We start from the raw sequence: 23,980 nt of genomic DNA, 5'->3' as shown, positions 1-23,980 counted from the left end.
TCTTTCCTATTGTATATCTCAACCTTCCATACAATATTGCAATACGATAAACTAGTACCACATATATATGCATAATATTGCATTGCATCTCATGCTTTTCTTTTACTAAATGAGCAAATTTATTTTAATCACCGAACTCTGATAAATTTATGGGAGCATAACTCCAACTATTACATTAAATGGATTGACCTCAAGGTTGACCACAACTCACACTTCATTGACGTGGAGGTGTATAGGGAACCATAGATGCTTTTTCATTGAGAGAGAAAAACATCTATGGTTTCATGCGCACCACCACATCAGCAAAGTGCAAATTGAACGAAATACTTCAATAACTTCTTCAATCGCTTCCTTCGATTAGCTTGTGGTAGGAGTTATAATAAAAAAAAACCCCATGACTTAGATGAATCCAGTAGACATCCAAGAGATCAGCCCCGTGAATTAAAAAAATAATAATAATGTCACATAAGCATTGAGAAAACCACTTATAGGATTTTATAGTAATTCATAAATGAAGTTGATTATAATGTTGATGGTCCATAAAACTAAGCATGTTAAAATGCATGTCATGGATTAGTATAAGTACCTAATTGTTTGAGAATGTTGGTGAATGTTACCTACAAGCAAAATCCATAAAATACAAAATCATGTTATAAACGAAAACCAAAAATGATTAATTGCACATAACGTATAATAAACTAATACAAGTTGCGTTTATATGGTTCTACATAAATGGGAAAAGGTAAATGTCGAGCAAAGACATGAAGGCCAAAAATTTTGATCCCCTACTAGTGAGTGAGATCAACCAACAATTCAGTGAGTCCCAACGTTGGAATCTAGGACAAAACTAGACTTAGTTTTATGATCCTAACCATCCAATCTATGCTATGCTGTGGGAGGATTAGAATAATTATATGGCAGTTGGGAAATAGAAATGTCCATATTTTGAACGATGATTTGAAGAACATTATAAAAGTTGAGAAAGTTAATGGTTATTTTAATAAAATGCACCTGAAGTAGACAACAAAATTTCCTGAACAATTTCATCTAAAAACATTGTTAAATGCGGGCACCATTTGACAGGAAACAACATTACACATTTGAGTAAAGGCAAATTGCACCCTTAACATCATCCAACGATAGATGATAAAAGACAGGATAAGATAAATAATAAATATGCAGAAAGCTAAATCAATAAATGCATTGTACCGCATTGTTCAGCACTGGAATTGTACCACTCACACTACAACATTTTTGGTCTACAGCGGCGGATATTTTAGCCGCTATATGGTTATTTATCCGCCGGTAAAAGATATTGCGGCGATGAGCAGCGGAAGAACGATCCGACGGTGCTTCCTCTGTCGCTAACTGCAGCAGCGGATAATAGTATCCGCTGTAGAAGGTAATACCATTAGCGGCGGTTTACCATATCCACTGCAATAGGTCAAATTTTAAATTAATACTTATATACAACATATAACGGCGGGAATGCATATCCGCTATAATAGGAAATTTTCAATTACTAAAAATATATGCAACATATAGCGGCGGATATTATTATCCGCTGCTATAGGATAGTTTTAATCAAATAGAATAGGGGCGGAGCTTCAGATCCGCTGCAATATATCAAATTTCAATTAATTAAATAGAATATATAGAGGCGGATTATGATATCCGCTGCAATATATCAGGGTTTAATTAATGAAATATGGACCATATAGCGGCGGATAGTATTATCCGCTGCAATAGAATAATTGTTAAATTCATAAAATATGCTACATATAGTGGCGAAACTTAATATCCGCTGCTGTAAGTTTCTTTTCCACATATATAGATATAGATATATAACCTATGTCCTCCAACCTGCATACATTGAAAACAAATAAATAATAAAAGAGATGATACTGCCACACTAACGTTTACTAATCCCACACCAATTTATAAGTCTTCTTCAATGTTTCCACAACCAATATTCATTGCTTAATACTTAGAAAAGACTATAATGGAAAACAAATGCCAATAGTAACTAGTTTAAAACTTAGTTACCGAAAGTGCTAGAACATGGTTCTATGTTGGAAGTGGCCTAAAGTACCATAATGGATCGATGTTGGGAGTGTGATAATCATCAAAAGTAGAAATTGAACTATTTTAAGTGTTAATTTATGGGTAAGATGGTCTATCTATCCCCTAGGGATGTTAATGAGTTGACGTTGGATTGAAGCTGAAAAATGAAGAGTTCTTTCACACCCTAACCACTTGAGAATGAAGTGTGCATATTTTATTTAGCATAGAAGAAAATATATTGTTACTATGAACTGTTAATAACTACTCAATATGAAGTCTAGTGTATCCATTTGAGTCTTGAGTGGACCTGTCGATTCCCTCGATGACTTGATAGAGTCAAATAGTGTAAATGACTTGAGAAAAAGTATAAATAAATTGAAATATTGGTGATATAAATGCATTACAAAATTTTAAATTATTGAGAGTTTAAACACCATTTTAATCATGAAATGTCAATAGAATATGCCACGAAATAATGGGTGAATTTCATATATTAAGCCAAGGAACCAAATAGTAGCAAATTCTTCAATTTTATGTGCAAACATAAATATGAAATGATAATAACAATAATATTGGTTTTCAGATTTCCATTATTTAAATGGTTATAAAGGTTCTGATGTCTACAACTATTTTAATGTGGATATAATAATGTTACTCACAGTATCAATGCAATGACAGCAGCTGGGAGAGGAACATCTTGAAATGGTCAACAGATGGGTCACTATACACCTATAGGAAGAAAATCAAAACATTAAGTATTGAGCCAGCCAAACCCATCAGCCGGCCATTACTAAGTTATTTACAATAGCACAAAAGAGCAACACTAAACATAAAACAAGTGTATATTACATGTAACTGATTATAGGATTAGAAGATTTCACAATAGAAAATAATCGGCACCATTGATAAGGACAAAGCTTGGAGTTATAAACAACTAATAACTAACCATGAATGATGAAGGGCTATGAACATTCAAAAGAAGGGATTGCAAGCAGGAACAAATAAGGCTCACCTACTACCACTCCAGTTCCCATAATCTCACTTGTAATCCATATAGGGAACAAGTTTCACCTATATGGTCACCACTCCAGCTGAACAAGTTGCTCCCCTCCTATCTCTTATTCTTCTTGAAAATAAGGCTTTTTATTTATTTTTTTTTTTCTGATTTTTGAAACGATAGCCTTGATCTTCTGCCCAAACTAGCAAGTAAATAAATACAAAGTCTTCTAATTCCTAACCTTAGGTTTTAGATGCTTGAATTGAATGCAAGCAATTAGTTTAGAACCTTAATCCTATAACTTTCTTTTTGTCTCTCAATGATGAGTCGAAGCTTTTTGCAACGCCAAACATTGAAGTTAAAATCAACATTCACCTTCAACTATGAGTGTTGAACTTTTGAGACTTAAACAGCTGAAAGTTCAACTCTAACACTCGACTAGATGTTTGAAGACACACATTTAGTCAACTTTGAGGCTCTCTATCAAATGAATGGTCGAGATGGAGTGACATTTTACGATTAAAACACACTCTTCTAAGGTTGGCCCTATTTTTAGAGGACCTAAGCACACACTCTAGCTATTGGATTTCTTCATTATTGACAGGTCACTCCTCGCCCTTAGATTTCAATAGCTGAAGGCAGATGGGCTCCAAGCAAAGAACAATTAAGACCTAAAAGTCCTTGTGACAATGAAATGCGTGAGAAACAACACACAAACCTGTCCAATGTTGTAAGCATTCAAATAGGAGAGTAGAAGGCAGAATGACGGTCGATTGCCAGAGAATGTCTGCACAAGGCAATACAAAAGTTGAAGACTAAAGTCCAATATAGTAATGTCTGACTTTGAAACACAAGCCAAAAGAATGTCACCTTGTGAGGAATAAGATGCTTGGGGACTTTCTCACTTAGCAGCTGTTCTGGGATCTACAATGAACCAGAATTTGGTACAAAACCATGACAATTTAAACCATTATAAGATTATACAAAATAAAGCACAAAGCAACCACAAAGTCATTCTCAAGAATTCTTTATTATCATAGATTTCCGTTCTCTTACAACTTGGAGGATCAGGCTTTTTACTTGAAAATCTCAGAAATAAAAAAGGGGGAAAGAAAAATAAATACAAATTTATATTAGCAACATAAATATTTCATTCATTAAACTGGAATAACATCAAACTCTTTGAAAACATCACTACACTGTTGCAAAAAGTAAGAACTTAAACTTCCAACATATATATTTATTGCAGAACATATTTTTTTTATTAAAAATATCAATAGATTTTCAAATGTATCCGATATATTTGTGACAGGTACAATGTGTACCTTTCCATAAGCAAGAGCATCTGGCAGCGCAAAAAAGTTGGACATGAGCTCATCATGGTTACTCACAACTTCCCCTGTAAAGCAGGTCACTCCTCGCCCTTACAGAATTGGAAGGTGTCTATCCTCTACTAACAAAAGATAGTCACATTCCTAAAAGGACCATCATACCATCAGATCCTACAGTACTCGGATACTTCAACATGGGTGCCTTAAATTCAATACTTTGTTTTATGTATAAACCTAAAGGGATATCATCATCAAGTATAATGACAACTTAAAGGTAAATTATCTCAGTCGAAAATGAAACATACCTGGCAATCAGGTTGTCCAACTCTTTCAGGAAATTCACCTCTGTAATGAGCAACATTGGAGTTCTGTAAAACAAGCAAGCACGAAACAGATCACTACGTAAACACCTCACATCTTAACTTCTTAAGGACCAAAAAACCAAATGTAGCTATTTACAAAAAGAACACATAGAAGCCACAAGCACTAGTTATTGCTGCTTGGGATGTTATTTCTGCTTGGGATGCTGAAAAGAGGTTCTATAGTTATAAGCAGAACATATGCATTCAGAACCGAGACTGTCTACATTATACACAGATGGTGTGGAGGCCATGCTTGAGAGTTGGGTGTGGTAGGGTCAGTTGTAAAAGTGGAGATACTTTCATCATTTGCAACTATGACCCCCACGGTGATGTTATAGGTCAAAAGCCATTTTAAGATGAGAACCATGGATTTGGTGGGTTCCACCTTCATTAGTGATGATATCAGATATTGAAAGAGATGCAATGGTGGCTAGAAGAGATGTGTTTCACCAATTTGGGGAAGTTTTTTTGTTTATCAAATTAATTAGTGTGTTAGATTTTTTAAGCTATTTGAATTTTTTAGTAAGGGTACATTTAATTGCACAGAAAGTCAGGCGGAAATTGAAATTCTGTGAAAAATTGCTAGTTTCAATTTTTTGGTGCATCAAAAATTAGAAAATTACGGGAAAAATAATTCGCCAACAAAGAAAGGAACCCAATGTAGAGAAAAAGAAGAAAAACAACGATAGAGTTGTCATTCTGTGAATGAGCTCTAATGATTGCTATAAGAGTGTTGAAAGTAAAGTAAAATATTGAAACAATTGATAATAAAGATCTTTCTTCATAGATATAGATGTTAGGAGAATGAGACATTTTGATTATCAATCCATTAGCTTGGTCTTCATGTAACTATACATAGAAAGAAATGAATATAAATGGGGTGGGGCATTGTAGAAAATTTACAATTCCAAAAAATGAGCATGTAAGACAGAAACAATACTTCAATCAAATGATTAGCAATTCTATAATTGTTAATAAAATAGCCATCCTCAGGCTTCCAAAGAAGTTCTAAACTTCACTTGGAGAAGCCTTGTCAATAAATGCAGCAGGTGATGGAGTCAGGAAACTAAAATGTGCTGTGCATCTCAAACCAAGGATAAGAAAAAAATTCAAATACATGCTGGTAGCAGGACACTAAAAATAAGATACTCCAAACACCAGAGGCATAACAACATGGTTCATGGTTAGCATAATGAGAACATGAGATAGACTTCTAAAAGTGAATTTGATGAAGAAAACAAACGAGCTACGTCACCAGGACACAACAGAGACAGTACAACATCCATTTTGAGTGCCCAGGTAAATAACATGGTAGAATTCCAATTGTACAAGAATGGATAATAAAGAAACAAAAATATGAATAACATCAATTTGAATAAACTTACTTCGTTCCAAGACTTCCCTTGAGCAAGACGTGGATAAACAGGTGCCTTCAGATTTGCAAAAGATTTAAAATTCAAAACTGCCACCAGTTTTGGCTGCAGACCCCAAATATAATAAAATTAGTGATACGTTTATGGATCATCTACGTTCCTTGGTAAACCATCTCGAGTACAGTAAGGGAGGAATCATGCATAAATTTTAACAAATTCCATTCTCACTCAAAACTAGAAAATGTACAGAAGCATGAAAGAGTCAATAGAAATTATCTGCAATGAATCAAAATCAAGCCCGGCCAACCACATGAAATTATCTGTTGAGAATCTGCAAACAAGATAACCCCTTGAGAAATAGAGCGCACATACCATTCATTGCTTTGGTACATAAGAGAGAGAGAGACTATTTTAGGCAAAAGTAAAACAACAAAAGGCTTTAAGAAGAAATCAATTTGCATCATGTGCTTGTGATTTCTTTAAATATAATAAGAGAAAAAGAATACATTTTCTTATAGAGAACATGCAGAAGAGTTATCCTGCATATAAAATAAATGATTGATATATAAGATTGCAGACCTGAATTGAGGAGTGTGCATCCCGATAATGAGAGCTCAATCAAACTTGCACAGTTCTGAGTTAGAATAAACAAATCATCATTTGTCATCCATGGAGTCACTCTTTCTAGCTTCAATTTCCTTAAGTTTGGCATATAGAGGTGGAAGCTTATTGAAGACAAGTCTCCAAGGCAGTAGCACAGACCTAACACCTATTGAATGTAGGTTCACACATTTGCATATAAGTTTGGAAATGCCCACATCGGTTACTGAAGTACACCCTTTAAGGTTCAGGTAAGATAAGGAATCAGACAATACCAAAAGAGTTATGAGGTCCACATCTGCATAAGCATGAAAAAGAACAGCTCAGTAGGATTGTGAATGAATTAAAGAAATGCCACTTAAATACAGGAAACAACATTAAGATCTTACAAAAAGCTAAAGAAAATATCTAAAGAAATGCCACCTCATGTACTGCTTCAAACAATGAGGTTGGGAATAAATTCTGTGGGATTGGATATTGATCCACATCAAGACGCTCAAGCTCCATCTGAACTCATAGTGATGAATCCATGCCCGTAACAAGAATCCACCCAATGACCACCAAGCTGCAGCCATTCAACATAAAAGCACTTGATGAGGGGGGAAAAAAACATAGTGAAAGGAAATAGGTTTATTAATGTCATGTGACTCACATGTATACAAGAAATTGCATTCCGAGAACAGAAAACACTGTAGAAAATAAACACCCTAACAATCATAAAATTTGAGAAAATCATCAATAGATGAAGTGACCCGAAACTTCAAGAAAGTGATATTGAGGATCAATTTGCTTACATAATCCAAGAAATGCCAAGAGGAGCATTATAGCAGCAATTATGATTAGACTCAGTCTCCTACATGAACCGAAACAGATGAAATGGATTTAGTTGCAATTAATCTCAATGTTATACTCCGTGCGATCCATGTGTTAGGTGCATGAAGACACCAAAAGTTGAATCTATTCAAGTATTTTGTTTTCAGCTATCATTTTTATATACTATTTTTTATGATTTTAAATATATATCAGCCTATCTAAATGCATTCTTTCTATGTAGAATACTTCATACAAACTAAAGTATTCAACAAAAACATCACTTAACATGAAATAATCTGCTGTGCTTGTGGGAGTCGGTGTGTGCAATACTTTGTACTGGCGATGGACACCAACACGTGTTCGCGTCTTTGTGGGTGTGGTAGCAAACGGTTTGTTGTTAGAGCAACTATTACAGATTCTTGAGGGTGTGGTAATAAGTGATAAGAATACAACAACATATTAGAAAATAGAAATGGCAAAATAAAGAGGAGATGGAAATCAGCTAATGATCAAAAATGGCAGAAATTGAAGAAAATTGAGTTCATGGATGAATATCAAGAAAACACCAAATAACAAATCTGGAAGCTCATTTTAAAAAGCACTTAAAGGCTGCTTTGAGCTTCTACTCGATCCCCGCCAGAGTAGAAGCCCAAAGCTAATTCAAACAGGCCCTTAGAAGATGAAAAATAGAGTAGATATGCGAAGAGACTTTCAGACACAAAACTATATAGTACTGGGATCCAGCAGCTGCTTTTTTAACCAAGGGAGGAGGGGAAATATAAGTCACCCTGAGAAACCCACATCCGACGAGGCATTCAACAACAGATAAACAAAATAGCCAACCCAACAAAGAGGCCTCCGACCTTTTTGTGAGATATATTCACATTTTTCCTTAGGAAACACTGAAGAATGAAGCACCTAAACCTTGGTAAAATGTGTAAGTGAAGTAAATTAAGACGGACCAATAGAAAAAAGACTATCTGAGGACTTGGGAACCTTTATCCTTGCACTAAGAGAACACGTCATGCAAGCTAGGACAAATGATTGAGATGAAAGATAGTCAAAAGAGATGGTTTTGGCATGGAAGATCAATGGTGCCACCAATGAGGACTACTTTTGTGAATTTGAAGACTCCACAAAGGCAAAAAGGACAAAGATGGCATGGATTAAGATAGTTAAAAAAACAAAAATTTGAAGACACAGCACAGTGATGGAAGATAAAGTTTATAACATGTTCTCATAGGTCAATACTTTTCAGTGAAACAGAGTATTAGGAATGGAAAGAGAGCTTATATTGCCACATCAGCTCTTTCTACAACACACCAAATGATGAAATTAAAAATGGTTTTTGGGTGTGTGGATAATTGTTTTTTTTTTTTTTTAAATATGTGCAACTATGAGCATTAGACATACACGGGTGGACTGCCTTCTGTGGTCCTGCTGGTCCACGTGGCCAGGCCTCTTGTGGCAGTTGTTTAAGGGTAAGTAAGAAAATAGCATTTCAATACATTACAGGAAGTTTAATAGATGTCTATCACTCACTATATACACGTGTGTCTTGTAGTGAATGTGTCGATAGATGTCTGGCACAGCCAAAATCATATAAGTGTCATGTATTTGTTACAGAAAAACTGACCCGGATTTCTCTAAGACATGTAGGTGACAAACACTAGGACTGGTGCTCAAACAACAGTAAGGATAGTGGATCAATGCAGCAACGGAGGACTGGATTTCAGCAACTTGCACTACAACATTTTAGATCTACAGCGACTGTTTATAACAGCAGATAATTTTATCCGCCTCTGTATGTATCTTTATTGCAGCGGATACTATTATCCGTCACTATAAATAGTATTTATTGCAGCGGATACTTATTTCGTTGCTATAGGGTCCCTTTATCCCCCATTCAATCTATATAGCAGCGGATCCATATATCCGCTACTACAAAATCATTGTTTTTCCATTAGTCTCCCTCCCTACCGAGTTTTTTAAATGAATATAGTAGCGGATTATAGGTTCCGCCGCTATAAAGTACATTTTTTTTTTAAATATATAAAAAAATTCAGTTTTGTGAGTTCTTTTGGTTAATATATATTTTTTAAAATTAAAGATAACAGCGGATAATCGTTTCCGCAGCTATAGAGTATATATTTGTTTTAAAATTGAATAAAACAGCGGATAATATATGCCGCAGCCGTAGAGTATATAAAAAACGCTACTTCTAAATTCACTATAACAGCGGAATATGGTATCCGTAGCGATAGAATACACTTTTTTTTATATATAAAATTCTAAATTGACTATAACAACGGAATATGATATCTGCAACTATAGAATACACTTTTTTATATATAAAATTCATTTTTTTTAGTTTTTTAAATTCAATATTACAGCGGATGGTATTTCCGCAGCTATAAATTTTTGTTAAACCATAACATTGTAGCGGTCATAACAGCGGATAGGTAGTTGCGCTGCAGTTTGGTGAGTATGTTGTAGCGGATTAGTTCTTCCGCCGTTTAAAGGTCATTCTTATACAGCGGAAAAATAGTTCCGTATGTAAATGTTCTATAACTTCGCGCGCGAACATAAAAATCAATTCGAGAAGGAAAGAAGAGGGCGCGAAAAGTAATTTTCCCTTTCCCTTTCATTCTCTCCCTCGTTACTTCGTCTCTGTCATTCTCTCTCTCTCGTTTTCATTGCTGTCTGTTGGTGGTTGTGAGAACACTTCGAAAAGCTCGACTGGAACATCCGGTAAGATCTCTCTCTCTCTCTCTCTCTCTCTTTCTCTCTCTCTCTCTTATGTTTCGATTTTTTATTTTTTACAATTGATACTCTGCAACCGATCCATTTCTATTTGATTTTTGTTCATCCATGGATTCAACCACCTAATACGACTCAAATCTCAAACCCTAGAGTTCCATCGATTTTTTATTTGAGTTTCTTTTGCTAATTGTGATTTGTTAAACCTAGGTCTCTTTTTTTTTGTTGTTAATTATTTGAATTTGTATATTGTGATTTGTTAAACTAAGATATCTTTGGATTTTTGGGTTCCAAGGTAACTCATTTGGTTGGTTGTTTGAGGTAAGTTCTTCCTCTTCGATTTTTAAAATTTTTTTTTCTGAGAAAATGAAATTCTAAACATTTTGTCAACGGATGACATGGCCTTGACCTTGGTCTTTAATGGAAAGACTAGGATATATAGATAAAACCCCTTTGGTTTGGTAAATATTTGTGATAGAATTTTTTTAAAACATTAATTTAAGGTATCGTATATATCAAATGTTTCGGTTTTTGATAAAACCAAAGCACCGAATCAATATGATATTTTGAACCATGCTGGCCAACTTCTTAGAGCATAAAAAATGTGCACAATCTCATGGACTGACCAATTTTGGCATTTAAAATATTGATCGTATGAACTTTATTGAATTGTTTTATACATGTTAACTTGTTGATGGGTTGAACTTTCAGGGGTCGTCCAATCCTCTCAAGCAATATTGAAATTAGTACTTATATGGCTTTTTGTGCCTATGATCTTTAGTTGGCATTATATATATTTCTGTCAAACTGAATTCATGAAAAATTCAGTCAGTTCTTTTTTGACTTTAGAGGCTTTTTTACTACTTCCATGTTTTGTGGTTCTTTATAGTTTAATTGGACAATCTAATTAGGTTTAAATCTCTATGTGTGTATGGGAATTGCATCTTTGACAGTATATTCAGTGGATTCTTATAGAAGAGGGTGAGTTGACCAATAAAAGCACTACTTTCTTTCTTTATGCAACCCACATACGTTGTCTATCATCTACTTTTATGTAAGAATCTGCTCTAGTTTCAAACACTTGGGTTATTTTAAACTATTGTGGAATGAAGGGCCTTATGGTATCTAGGTGTATTGTTGGTGACATTGTTAATGGTTAATAGAACTAGACTGAGGTCTTAGGGTAGATTGTTTAATCATAATAGTCAACTTTTTTTATGGAGGCAACCTGCATTTGGATTGAAAAGGAATTCTTTCGAAGGGAATTCCTTGGGAAGGAGAGTTAGCAAATGTTTCTTTTGGAAGATCCCATAGATATGTTGCCAAATTACAAACATGGAGACAAGGAGTGAGGCTATGATTTGTAATTCTTGAAATATATGATACTAATATATATGGGAGTATGGGACCTGAGGGTCCCAATCCAACAAGTAAGAAAATACCCTAGAGTTAAGAACATAATACAATGAAAAATGATAAGGTGACCAAGTTTTGGGTAAAATTTATGTAGCTTGATGCCTTAAACTCCTCCTTTACTACATCTTGATGTATGTTGTGCATATCTTCAAGTCTAGCAGTTTAATGTTGGTGGGATCCATCGTAATTTAAAGCCACAACTATGGAGATTAGAGGGAAATATTAGAGTGTGTTTGAATATATTTTTTATTGAAGAGGGGAGGGGGCATGAAAGTTATTGTGATAAGGGTTTAGTTGATGATATTAGTTGGGTAAGGATTGAGTCTCTTTGGATGGAAAGAAGGGTAGGTTTCTGTTATTATGTGATTCTTCACTAATTAAATTATTGGGATTTTCATTAGGCATTGAATTCATAGGTGATGTTAGCTTTGTTTATTGTGAGCTGGTTTTGTTTTGTTCTTGTTAAAAAATATCCCTTGATCATGTCAAGGAGCGAAGGGACCTTCACTTTTTTGTTGGTATTGATTTTATTTAGTCAGAAAGTGCATGAAAGTATGCCATGGTTGTATTATTAGCATAAATTTGGTGGGATTACCAAAATTCCATTCGGTGGTTTACTTGGTGAACAATGGGTAGCTCAAGATTACATTTCCAAATTATAATGGAATTGAGACATGGGACTACTTGACTATTGTTCCAATTGTGCTTTTGTACTTTAAAATATATTGGTATACTTTATTATGGTAAACTTTTTCAAGGGAGTCCACTTGTGATGTTAATTAGTTAGTCTTTTCAACGGTTAGTCTAAATTACTTGACAAACATTTAAGGTTAGAAAATAAGTTTTTTTTATTTTGGGTGGGGGGAATGAATATTAGGCAGAAAGGTAGTCTCTTGTCTGTCACCTCAGGTTTCCCAACTTGTTAAGATCTTGTTTTGTGCCATATTTTTGGTGATGTGTCATTTTTATAATCATTTGGATTAGATAGAATCTTCATTTTCTTTTGACATGTGGCAAATAATAATTGGTTGAATCTTCAAATGTTTGATTGCTCCAGCTTACGTCATCTGCCACGTGTATGAAAAATTGTTATCAATCCAGTTCTATATAGAATCCATAGTAAAGATACTTTAGGAGATTTTGTAATAGTGAATGAGCAATACATAGAAGCTTTGTGCCAATGAAAATTCAATCCATTTAATACGCAAAACATATAACTTATGCAAGTGCGCCAAAAGTACCAATGAAAACAATGGCTCCAGAATTCCTAGCTGCTAAAAGTGCCTATTCAAGGCATAGAAAAACTAAAATGAGTAGGGATTAGCAATAATCTATTCATGGATTTATAGTAAACTAAGATGCCCACATATGGATACCAGTGCAAAAACTATTAGAGGAAATGGGTTGATTGTGTTTTGCTATTCAACTACAAATAGGCGCATCCTTACCGCAATGAAAAAGGTCTTGTCCCCTAGTTCAGAAAAAAAGATCAGCAAGAAGGCCTACAACAGAATTACACTGGTGGTGTTAGTGGCTGGAGTCAATAAATGATTCTATATAGTGATTTGGCTAAAACATGAATTTGTTTATTTTATTTTTGTGGTGGTGGTGGGGTGTGCGTGCGTGTGTGTGGACTATTGAGGGGGCGGGGGGGGGGGGGGGGCACATGTTACATAATGTAATCAGCAGGTAATCAATAAAACATAAGATTCCCCGTTGAGCTGGAGAGTAGAGAGGAAACCATTCCAAAGCAAGCCTAAAAAAATCTGAAATCTTTCCTTCCGAAAGCTTAATATTAGAAAATTTGATAATCCTTCCACATTAATTAAGTTTCTTTTGTAGGGTTAAACTTAATTTTCATCCATATTCAGTAATTTATAAAAGAAAACTTCTACACAATGGCGGATGTTACAGAAAAAAAATAAAAAAAATCACAGGTTACTACCGGTACCGGTTGGAATAGATAATGAGTTGAGGATTAACAACCAAAGAGTTAACAAGGATAATTTAACCAAGATATCGAATGGAACATCCTGTTTCTAATGGGTTAAAGGTTGGTGTAAAGCACAAAACATAGATCAAGGAAACCACAAAAACAAGAAGACAACAAACAAAGTTCACTTTGTTGACGATCTCCACTTGTCCAAGAAGATGAGATCTTGGTAGACAAGATCAATAAGAAACCCAATCAGGTCTTGGCTGAACAGAATTAGTTAACCGAGCCTGTCAAGTAATCAGGAGATTAGATATCTTGGTTTCCAAACAGTATGTACCATGGAGAATGAAGTGAATATGTCCTTTATTGAGTTCACTTATTTAGGATGATTCAGCAAGAATTGATAATTTAACTAATATTGGAATGGAATACCGATAAAAAATAAAAAACTAATTTTGGAATGAATCTGTAGAGGCAAATGTTTTCATCGGTATTAGGGTCTCATTATGGTTCCTTTGTATTATATGCTACTCAATGTTTACAATCACTATCTTTTAACTAGAACCTTCACCTATATATGTAGTTTCAGCATGAAATCCCAAGAGAAACAACTCTATGAAAATATTAGAAAAAAATAAGGATTACTTAAGATAAAGATGCCAGGAAATTGGGGTTAATGATTGGAAAGATATTTAATGTTTTATTAACTAATTTGTTTACACACTAATGTATTCCCATAAAGGAGACTAAGAAGTATTCAAGATTGAAAAATTGGTTCCAAATATGTAAATTGAGATTCAATTTGCAAATTGAAAAATTTATTCCAAATATGCAAATTGAAAAATTAGTTCCAAATATGCAAATTGAGATGAACCAATGTTTAATGACATAAATAAACCACAATAGTGTTGCTTTTTTGCACTTCTCCAATACCTATGGTTTTCATTAACAGAGGTTGCATCATGTAATTGCAGGGGTTGGAGTCGTAGTGGCATTCCATTGAAGATTGATTCATCTCAAACTAGGTATGACATTTGCTTATTATTTTTATTTCCCTCCTCATACCTTTGTTCTCATTAGGATCAAATTTGCCTTGGATTTGGTTTGAAGGATTATTAACTTATATGATTGTTTAGAAAATAAATTTGAAAATTATTTATTTTCCTAACCCCTTATAATATTTGGACTGGTGGCTCCACCCTCGTATCTTTGGGAAAAGGTGATACGCACGTCACTCCCTTCTGTTGCTCCGTCAATAGGATTTTCAAAGCTCTGTATAGCACAATGGTGACATGTGTATCTTAAAATATAACAAAATATTGAATTGTGTCAAATATACATATTTTATAATTATTATTACCTATTACTTAGGTTTCTATGGTGTATGTCTTGGGTTAGCGAAATAAAACTAACCATGAAAAGATTTATGGATTGGATAGGTTAACCCAATGGCCTGTCGGATGGCATGTTTGAGTTTTCAATGGACGTAGGTAGGAGGATATAAGTTAAATGTAATATATATATATATAGGGGACGATTCAGCAGCCCTAAAGTTTGACAAGTTTGGTGCCAAACATTTTTTCAAAATATGGGTTAGAAGCTTTGGAATGAGTTGATTTTTTGTGTGAGGATGATCTCTATGATGAGGAGATCATCCACACCAAAAACCAGCCTATTCCAAAACTTCTAACCCCATCAAAAGTGATTTACAAAAATTAGACGGTCCACAATTCTTCAACTTGTAAACCAAGGTTAGAAGTTTCAAAATGAGCTGATTTTTTGTGAGGATGATCTCTTCACTGTAGAGATCATCCTCACAAAAAATCAGCCTATTCCAAAACTTCTAACTTCATCAAAAGTGATTTACAAAAAATGTTTGGCACCAAACTTGGCAAACTTTAGGGCTGCCGAACCGCTCCCATATATATATGGGAAATGTTTAGCAACAAACATTTTGGCAAAACATTTTTCAAAACATGAGTTAGAGGTTTTGGAATTGGCTGATGTTTGGTGAGGTTGATCTCTACGGTGAGGACATCATCATCACCAAAAATCAGCTCATTCCAAAACTTCTAACCCCATCAAAAATGATTTACAAAAAATGGACGGTCCACGATTTTTCAACTTGTAAACTAGGACTAGAAGTTTTGGAATGGGCTGATTTTTGGTGAGGATGATCTCCTCACCGTAGAGGTCATCTCACCAAAAATCAGCCCATTCCAAAACCTCTAACCCATGTTTTAAAAAATGTTTTGCCAAAATGTTTGTTGCTGAACGGGACCCTATATATATATATATATATATATATATATGGAGGAAAAAAAACAACTTACAGCAACGGATGATGAGATAAGTGAATTATTTTATTTTCTAAAAATTTATCTATTGCAGCGGATATTATATCTGCTGCTATATGTAGTATTTTTTTTATTAATTAAAAACTGATATACTGCTGCGGATAGTAAAATCCGTCACTATATGTACTATATTTTTTATTATTAGAAATTGATTTATTGCAGCGGATACTAAGTTCCGCCATTATAGGAAGTGAATTTGTTGCAGTGGATATTAATATCCGCTGCTATAGGGAGAATATTATATTCATTTAAAATGGACATATTGCAGCGGATATCAAGATCCGCGGCTATAGGTAGAATATTCTATTCATTTAAAAAATCGACATATTGCAGCAGATATTAAGATCCGCCGCTAAATGTACTACCTGCAACAGCGAAATGTCCGCTGCTATAGTTAGCGACGGAGGAATCTACGACGGATATTTGGTTCCACTGCTCATCGCCGCAATAGCCTTTATCGACGGAAAAATTGCCTTATAGCGGCGGAAAAATCCGCCGCTACAGATAAAAAATGTTGTAGTGTTGACACCAATGGACAAGGCAATGCCCGGGGCCACCTCATTGTTAATTATCAGTTCGTTAACTGTGGTGACTGATGTAATCCTATTAGTCTGTCTTTTCAATATAAACTACTTACCTATAAGTCATTTGTGAGGAAAATGCATGCTGATCAGGTTGAACACATTAATAAGAAGGATATTGAAGGATTGCCTGCTACTGCACTTGGTCTAGCTGCACAGGCAGCAATGTCCAAGGTAACTGCACATCCTTGTATACATAACTACATCTTGCAAACAAGGAGAAAGATCAAGTTTAAGTAAAAAACAGTAAATAGGGTGTTGTCTTTTAGGACTTCATTTGTAAAATAATTTTCAGTAGAAGTGTCTAAGGGTCAAAAGACTAGAGGTTAGGAGTTCCAGTTGGCTGAGTTTGATCCAGGATTCAAGTGTCAGTACCACTCACAGTATTGGCAAGTGGTAGTACTGATATATGTCAGGTGACACAATGCTATATGCGTAAATAATGCCAACAGATCTTGTTACTTCTAAAGAATTGCATGACTGCTTCAAAGTGAAATACATTTCTCTCACAAGCATCCCATCTAACCCCTACCATCTCAGCATAGAGCAAGAGTGAGTAGATGATCTGCCATGTGCCACCCTCCACTTTACAAATAATCATCTACTCCACTTTCCTTAAGGTTTGGTATCCTCAAGCATCCATCCAGCCTATCTTCCATATTAACCAAAACTCGCTCTCTCATGAACCCAACCCATATCAGTCCCATCCCCTTCAAATCTTATAGACCTTATCAGCCATTCTCTAGGAAGGTAGATATCTCAGTAGTTGAGTGTTAGGTGCAGAATTGGGTCTCTAGATTATCTGATCTAACCTGGCATAAGGTCTTTAAAATTTTTTTGGCTGCCCGAAGTTGAGTTGATTTCCTAATTAATCCACCTTTTGCCCATTTTGTAATTGTGTGTGTTTGTATGTTCATGTGTTTGGCACACATTTGTGCATAGTATCTCTAAGCATACATATCATGTTTCTTTGAAAAGTAAGAATGTGAAGGCAGTTAAAGAGAGTTAAGGACCTCCTAACCATCACCACCATCATCATCAAAGTCTTACAACAGATGTTTGTTTAGTAAGGATCTAACTAGATTCCTGTTAATCTGGATGGCATATAGATATGTGCTTAGAAGTTAATAAAACATCACTTTTATTGACAATCTACAGAGTAGAAATTATATCAACAAGATGCAAAAATGTGTGAGCATGAGAGAATTCAATTTCAGAGAGCATGCCTGATCAAAAGTCGGAAAAATATAATCTGCAAACTGAATTTCAGCAATAGCTCAATTTCCCTATCATGTTAAATAAAACTCAAAACTTAAAACCAATACAAGAAAGAAATAAAAATGTAGTATGAAAGTTTTATAAAAAAATCTAATATAACATATAAGCAACATGCACAAACACACCATTGCCACAAGATCGATACCAAATCTAACAATACCCTACATACAAAGAGAAGTCAATTTGAAGTTTATCAAATGCATCAACCTAAAGAGAACACACATTACTACAAAATTATAAAAAAAAAAGAAAGATAGAAAAGTTAATATAGCATGTGCAAATAAACTCATAGTAATGAATCAATGGCATAACTTCTCCCTCCTCCTTTATCCGGGCTTGGGACCGGCAATGTAAAACGTTAATTTTACATTGGCGGAGTTAAAAAGGTTTTACCTAATACATGTAGAGTTAAAAAAGGTTTTACCTAATACATGCAAAGAGTTAAAAAAGTTTGACCAAATAAGTGTTAGATATCAATCCATATATATAAGAAACGATACACACATTTAAGATCAAGTTTTTGTCTAATTTTTATCTTTACATGGAACTGAACAATTGTAACATTTTCAACTATCACTAATGAAAGTTGCAATACAAAAAATTGATCATTCTGACCTGATAAATAAAAGTTCATGGATCAAACTATTACTATTAACAAAACTTGAAAAACAAAAACTTGATCATTGATATCTATTTAACAAAAAGTTGTTTCTCAAGTTGTTGCTAGTAATAAAACTTGCAAAACAAAAAACTGATCACCGATCATTGTCAAAAAAACTTGCAGATCAAACTATTACTGCTCAACAAAGGTTTGTGGATCGTTGCCATTGGAAGCCTACAAACAATATTATTTTAACTATTAGTACAAGAAAATACAATTAAAACTTTTTTGTTTAAGAAGGCGGAATAACAAATTATTACCTGTGTACCACGAAGTACTTCAGCCATATTTACAGTACGGCCAAGTTGCTGACTCATAAATGACATCAGTGCTTCAAATTGCATCAACATGTTTGTCTGAAATTCATTCATCTCTCGACGTGTTGCAGCGGCTTCTCGGCATGCCTCATCAGCACGACGATTTGCCTCAACGGCCTGTGAGATACACTCTTGACGGGTCGGTTGGAGTCCGAAAAACGCTGAGGGTCTCACTCCCAACCCCATCTGCCTGACACGACCATGACCATCTTCTCCCATGACTTGAGAGAAGATGTCGTTCCTACCTGTATTGCTTTGGGAACTATCTGACAATTGGGACTCATTCTCTTTTTGTCTCATCTCATCCTAAAATAAATTAAATACAATCAACACGTACATGATTTAGAAAAAAAAAAAGACATAAAAAAATTATTGTAACTTAAAAACATTTTTATAAGATAGATAATTTTGATACATAAATTTTCTAATAGAATAGATTGGAAATATATACTTACAATAACTTTCGTTGTCTCTGCATCTATGAAGGTCTGGTCCTTTCTTGTGTGGGTTACTATGAACATTTGCATCCGGGATGGTTCTACCCATTGTTATTTTCTGTCTATTAACAAGTAAAGCATAATAAGTCAATAAATATTATTGCAATCTTGTACTAAATAGGCTCAATGATTATTTGATTTTACCTCCTCATCGAATTTTCTTGCGAAACTCTTGTGCCAGATGTGTGGTGCATTTTTTGGTTCTTACGATTGGCTTTATTTTTCCTTTCACGCATCTACAAAATAAACCATAAAAAATTAGATAATATTCAAACCTTACCAATATTTAATTAAATGAATTTATATGTAACTATGGTTGTTACTCATACCTTACCAACTTCGCTTTCCCAAAATTGAACAAGCCAATCCCACTCTACTTGATCCATAAAAGGTGGGAGGTTCTTTTTTGCCTCATCTGGAGCACCCACAAAGTCTAAATAGTATTTTTTTTCAAGAGGGATTTGCGGTCTTTCCATTTTTTATTGAAGGATTCAAGAACCCAACTCTTCAAGTTGGCATCGATATCAAAAACCCCCTACATCATATTTAAAAAAAGCATAGGAGTAAAGTTTATGGATAAATATAAATAGTCGATGTAGTTTAATTGATTTATTTTTCAGATTACCTGAACAGTTTGCCAAATATTCTCTTTAGCTTCAATTGGCACTCGCCTCCAATCTGAAAACATGAAAGATATGAACCGTGGCTTCCGTACCGCGGTACCTAAGAACTGCCCAAGTAACTTGGCCCCATTGCCAATAGGCTGCTTGTAGTTATTTTTCGAACACGTGTTTTTAAATCCTGTGGGCCAATGTTCCAAAGTGATTCAAGACGTGTATTGCCCCGCACACGTTTTTTATGCGTCTTGGTAGACCCTGTAGAAAATCATGTACAAAAAATTGATTATCATTCAATTAACTTACATATACATACATGAATGCAAAATCTTAAAAACAATTACTCCATCTTACTGGATGTTGAATCAGATGCTTGATCGGAAGGTACAGTCGTGTCGATCTGTGTGGGCCCCAAATTTACCGTCTCATCCCCATGTTGGGGAGGTTGTGAATCATGACGATGCATCCTATAATAAAGATAAAAAAAATGATTAGTTATTTTAAAAACTTATAAGAAATGTTATTAAGTTAATGATAATGGTTAATTCAAAAATTTACCAATGAGTTTTTTGAATTATCTATGTCAAATGATATATTGAACTTGGAATTGCATCATTGTACATGAATAATTTCAAACAGCATCACTGGACTCCAACTCATCCCCATCAATACTATTAAAATCTGACTCGTCAATGTCATCCTCCCTAATTTCATCTGTGGCAGTTAAAGGTGTTGTAATAATTAGAATGCATTGATCGTTATTCCTGGCATATCTGACTTATCCCATGTTACGTTATCATCAGAGGCGATCAAAGTATCCATCATATTTTGATCATTGCAAGGCAAGCTTTGCAAGTAATCATCGATATCCTCTACTGTACCATTTCCTCCCATTTCAAACAAGTCTCTTGGTTTTGATTGTATAGCAGTATACCAGTTTGAATCCATGGAGTCCTTGACATAGAATACTTGTGTGGCTTGAGATGCTAGTACAAATGGTTCATCGTAAACATTTGCTCCAGTATTTGATAAGTATGTGAAATTCACGAGCGTAAACCCCAAGTCATCTTTTTTTATTCCTCTTCTAACATCAACCCACTCACACTTAAACAATACAATACGCTTCCATCCATAATAATTGAGCTCTATGATATCGGTCAATACACCATAATAGGTAATGTCTTCTTGAATTAGGCTTCTACCACTAACACTTGCGAAACTTGATGTATTAGCAACTACGATAACTCCGTTATTTTGAGTTTTTCTCTTACTTTCACTACCTTTCGTGCGAAATCTGAACCCATTAATGATGTACGTATTGAATCTTTTTGCAACACGATCAGGACCCTTTGCTAATTTCCTAACTTCATCTGAAAATGCAAAATTCTCTGAATGGGAGGACTTGTTAAAAAACCAATCATCAAATTCTTTGGCATGAAGCCTATCAATTTCAAAACGACTAACCCGACGATGCTTCTGCTTCAGTTCATTTTTGTGTTTTCTGTATATGTTTGAGTTTAAGAGATATGATTAACTATGGATATATTACATTCAACATGCATAGTAAAACTTCAAATAAATATGCATTCTTACTCGAAGTATGGGACAAGTGTCTCAGAGTTGAAGAGCATGTATCGATTTGCTTGTCTCCATGATATTTCATCTAGAGTAAACACTTGTTCTTTCCCCAACGGTCGACCTGAGATAGTGTTACCAAAATCATAATTTCTTATTGGTCGATTAAACCTTATCTCCACACTATCAAAGTACCTCGAGCTAAATGTTAAACATTCTTCTGTGAGGTACCCTTCTGCGATGGAACCTTCTGGTCGACTTCGATTATGTACATATGATTTAAGTGTGAGAAGGTACCTATGACCATGCATTGAGATAATTTGACTATGAGATTGAATAGTGTGGTGTATGTGAAACTAAAACAAAAAGAATACAAAAATTAATGCATACCTTTCGATAGGGTACATCCATCGATAATGTACTGGTCCAGCGATTCGTGCCTCAGTAGCCAAATGAACGGGTAAATGCACCATAACATCAAAGAACGCTGGGGGAAAAATCCTCTCTAAATGACATAATGTTAGTACAATCCGAGACTGCAACCTTTCAAAGTCATCTACCGTTGCAACCTTAGAACACAACTCCCTAAAAAATGTGCACAACTCAATTAGGTTTGCGCTCACATGCTTAACCAATGTACCTCGCAAGGCTATCGGGAGTAGTTGTTGCATCAACACATGACAATCATGACTCTTGAGTCCTGAAATCTTACGTTTTTTGGGGTGTACACATCGCGAAATATTCACTGCATAACCATCTGGAACCTTAACATTCTTCAACACATTACAAAATTTCTCGTTTTCAATATTGCTCATTGTAAAACACGCGGGGGGATAATATGTCTTATTTCCCATACTAATTGGATGAAATTTATTTCGTATTTTTATTTCTTGCAAATCTAAACGAGCCTTCAAATTATCCTTTGTCTTTCCTTCGATGTTTAACAAAGTCCCAATGATATTATCACACACATTTTTTTCAATGTGCATGACATCCAAACTATGCCGCAACAGGTTGTGTTTCCAATAAGGTAAGTCAAAGAAAATACTTTTCTTCTTCCAATTGTAAAAATCTCTCGTATCATCTTCTTGCCTTCTCTTGTGACCTTTTGCAACCTTAGAAATCTTCCCGAACGTGATGTTCATGCCCTCTACTTGTTCCAAAACCTCATAACCAGATGGCGGGATTGGCATAATTCGATATTCTTGTTCTCTGTCGAAACATCTCTTGTCAAATCTAAACCTATGATCAATCGGTAGAAATCGATGATGACCTAGGTAACAAAATTTTCTACCATGTTTCAAACGTCGAGAGCAAGTGCCCTTATTGCAACAAGGACAAGCAAGACGCCCTTTAGTGCTCCATCCAGACAACATAGCGTATCCTGGAAAGTCGCTAATAGTCCATAATAGTGCAGCTTTCATTTGAAAGGTTTGATTGCTATGTGCATCATATGTGTCCACGCCAAACTCCCACAATTGTCTCAAGTCATCTATCAATGGTTGTAAATACACGTCGATATCATTGTCGGGTCCATAAAGACCTGAAATCAATAATGATAACATGAGATAAGGCGTTTTCATGCACATCCATGGTGGTAAGTTGTATACTGTTAAAATGACAGGCCATGTACTATGAGAAATACTCATCGTCCTAAATGAATTAAAGCCATCGGTTGCTAACCCAAGTCTAACATTGCGATTGTCTAAAGAGAATGATCGATGTTTAATGTCAAAATCTTTCCAAGCAAGAGAGTCAGCTGGATGCCTCAAAGACCCATCTTTGATCCGATTCTCGTCATGCCATCGCATGAATGATGCAGTCTTCGATGACATGAATAACCTTTGAAGCCTTGGAACCAATGGAAAATAACGCAACATTTTAGCAGGAATTTTTCTTTCTTTTGTCCTTGGATAAATGTTCTCATAATTCTCTTTATGTTCAACTTGCTACCATCTCGAAGTACCGCACACCTTGCATAATTGGTCATTGGCTGTGTCCTTCCAATATAACAGACAGTCATTTGGGCATGCATCAATTTTATTATAATTAAGTCCCAAGTCCCTAATGATCTTCTTCGCATCATAAAAAGACTTTGGCAACAACTCTCCCTCGGATAATGCCTCCTTCAAAAGTGTAAGCAACATGTCGAAGGACTTGTTACTCCATACAGACAAACACTTTATGTGATATAGTCGAACAATAAAAGAGAGTTTTGTGCACTTGATACATTCGGGATATAACTCTCTATCTGCATCTTGAAGCAACCTGAAAAAGTTTTCTGCTTCGGCATTGCGGCCTTGTGTAGAGTTACTTGTTCCATCAGGTACATCATTATCTATACCCGACATACCAAAAGCATCATGCAACATTCCATTCATATCAACACCAGCTGGATCATTATCACATGGAATAGTGGGTGTGGATGTGGAAAAAGTTTTCCCG

General features: G+C 35.0%; 3 protein-coding genes and 2 long non-coding RNA genes across 5 annotated transcripts; 1 reads left to right on the top strand and 4 right to left on the bottom strand.

Moving 5' to 3' along the window:
• Positions 1–3,233: 3,233 nt before the first annotated feature.
• LOC147406221 (uncharacterized) lies at positions 3,234–4,879 on the bottom strand. The gene is made up of 3 exons (XR_015175780.1): positions 4,698–4,879; positions 3,932–4,536; positions 3,234–3,848 (listed from the first exon to the last, which is right to left on the bottom strand). It is a non-coding gene; the product is annotated as an uncharacterized LOC147406221 (long non-coding RNA).
• Positions 4,880–6,403: 1,524 nt separating this feature from the next.
• Positions 6,404–7,614, bottom strand: LOC147406220 (uncharacterized). Its single transcript, XR_015175779.1, has 4 exons — positions 7,380–7,614; positions 7,151–7,292; positions 6,707–7,025; positions 6,404–6,458 (listed from the first exon to the last, which is right to left on the bottom strand). It is a non-coding gene; the product is annotated as an uncharacterized LOC147406220 (long non-coding RNA).
• A 268-nt stretch (positions 7,615–7,882) lies between these two features.
• LOC147406219 (pathogenesis-related protein PR-4-like) lies at positions 7,883–16,605 on the top strand. Its single transcript, XM_086432520.1, has 4 exons — positions 7,883–7,919; positions 8,948–9,021; positions 9,200–9,344; positions 16,490–16,605. The coding sequence occupies exons 1-4, from the start codon at positions 7,883–7,885 to the stop codon at positions 16,603–16,605; spliced, it is 372 nt and encodes a 123-aa protein (XP_086288646.1).
• A 1,918-nt stretch (positions 16,606–18,523) lies between these two features.
• Positions 18,524–19,401, bottom strand: LOC147406218 (uncharacterized). Its single transcript, XM_086432763.1, has 3 exons — positions 19,302–19,401; positions 18,790–19,152; positions 18,524–18,703 (listed from the first exon to the last, which is right to left on the bottom strand). Exons 1-3 carry the CDS (start codon positions 19,371–19,373, stop codon positions 18,662–18,664), a joined length of 477 nt encoding a protein of 158 aa, XP_086288889.1. The 5' UTR covers positions 19,374–19,401; the 3' UTR covers positions 18,524–18,661.
• Positions 19,402–19,974: 573 nt separating this feature from the next.
• Positions 19,975–23,056, bottom strand: LOC147406217 (uncharacterized). Its single transcript, XM_086432762.1, has 4 exons — positions 21,926–23,056; positions 21,554–21,659; positions 20,315–20,427; positions 19,975–20,218 (listed from the first exon to the last, which is right to left on the bottom strand). Exons 1-4 carry the CDS (start codon positions 22,011–22,013, stop codon positions 20,067–20,069), a joined length of 459 nt encoding a protein of 152 aa, XP_086288888.1. The 5' UTR covers positions 22,014–23,056; the 3' UTR covers positions 19,975–20,066.
• Positions 23,057–23,980: the final 924 nt, after the last annotated feature.

Source organism: Akebia trifoliata, chromosome 3 (genome assembly GCF_017979445.1).
Source record: "Akebia trifoliata isolate Shusen 1 chromosome 3, ASM1797944v1, whole genome shotgun sequence".
NCBI classification, from domain to species: domain Eukaryota; kingdom Viridiplantae; phylum Streptophyta; class Magnoliopsida; order Ranunculales; family Lardizabalaceae; genus Akebia; species Akebia trifoliata.
This window is presented reverse-complemented; position numbering and strand designations above follow the sequence as displayed.

Excerpts from the sequence above, each read along its gene's own strand:
- LOC147406219 (XM_086432520.1), top strand. The coding sequence starts at position 7,883 with ATGGACACCAACACGTGTTCGCGTCTTTGTGGGTGTG. Across the intron at positions 7,920-8,947 it reads TTCGCGTCTTTGTGGGTGTG|ACATACACGGGTGGACTGCC; the intron begins GTAGCAAACGGT and ends TATGAGCATTAG. Across the intron at positions 9,345-16,489 it reads AGATAATTTTATCCGCCTCT|CGGCGGAAAAATCCGCCGCT; the intron begins GTATGTATCTTT and ends ATTGCCTTATAG.
- LOC147406218 (XM_086432763.1), bottom strand. The coding sequence starts at position 19,373 with ATGCAAATGTTCATAGTAACCCACACAAGAAAGGACCAGACCTTCATA. Across the intron at positions 19,153-19,301 it reads CAGAGACAACGAAAGTTATT|GATGAGATGAGACAAAAAGA; the intron begins GTAAGTATATAT and ends AATTTATTTTAG. Across the intron at positions 18,704-18,789 it reads AAGTACTTCGTGGTACACAG|GCTTCCAATGGCAACGATCC; the intron begins GTAATAATTTGT and ends TATTGTTTGTAG.
- LOC147406217 (XM_086432762.1), bottom strand. The coding sequence starts at position 22,013 with ATGTTATGGTGCATTTACCCGTTCATTTGGCTACTGAGGCACGAATCG. Across the intron at positions 20,428-21,553 it reads ACACTTGTCCCATACTTCGA|GATGCATCGTCATGATTCAC; the intron begins GTAAGAATGCAT and ends TCTTTATTATAG. Across the intron at positions 20,219-20,314 it reads AGCATCTGATTCAACATCCA|GGTCTACCAAGACGCATAAA; the intron begins GTAAGATGGAGT and ends GATTTTCTACAG.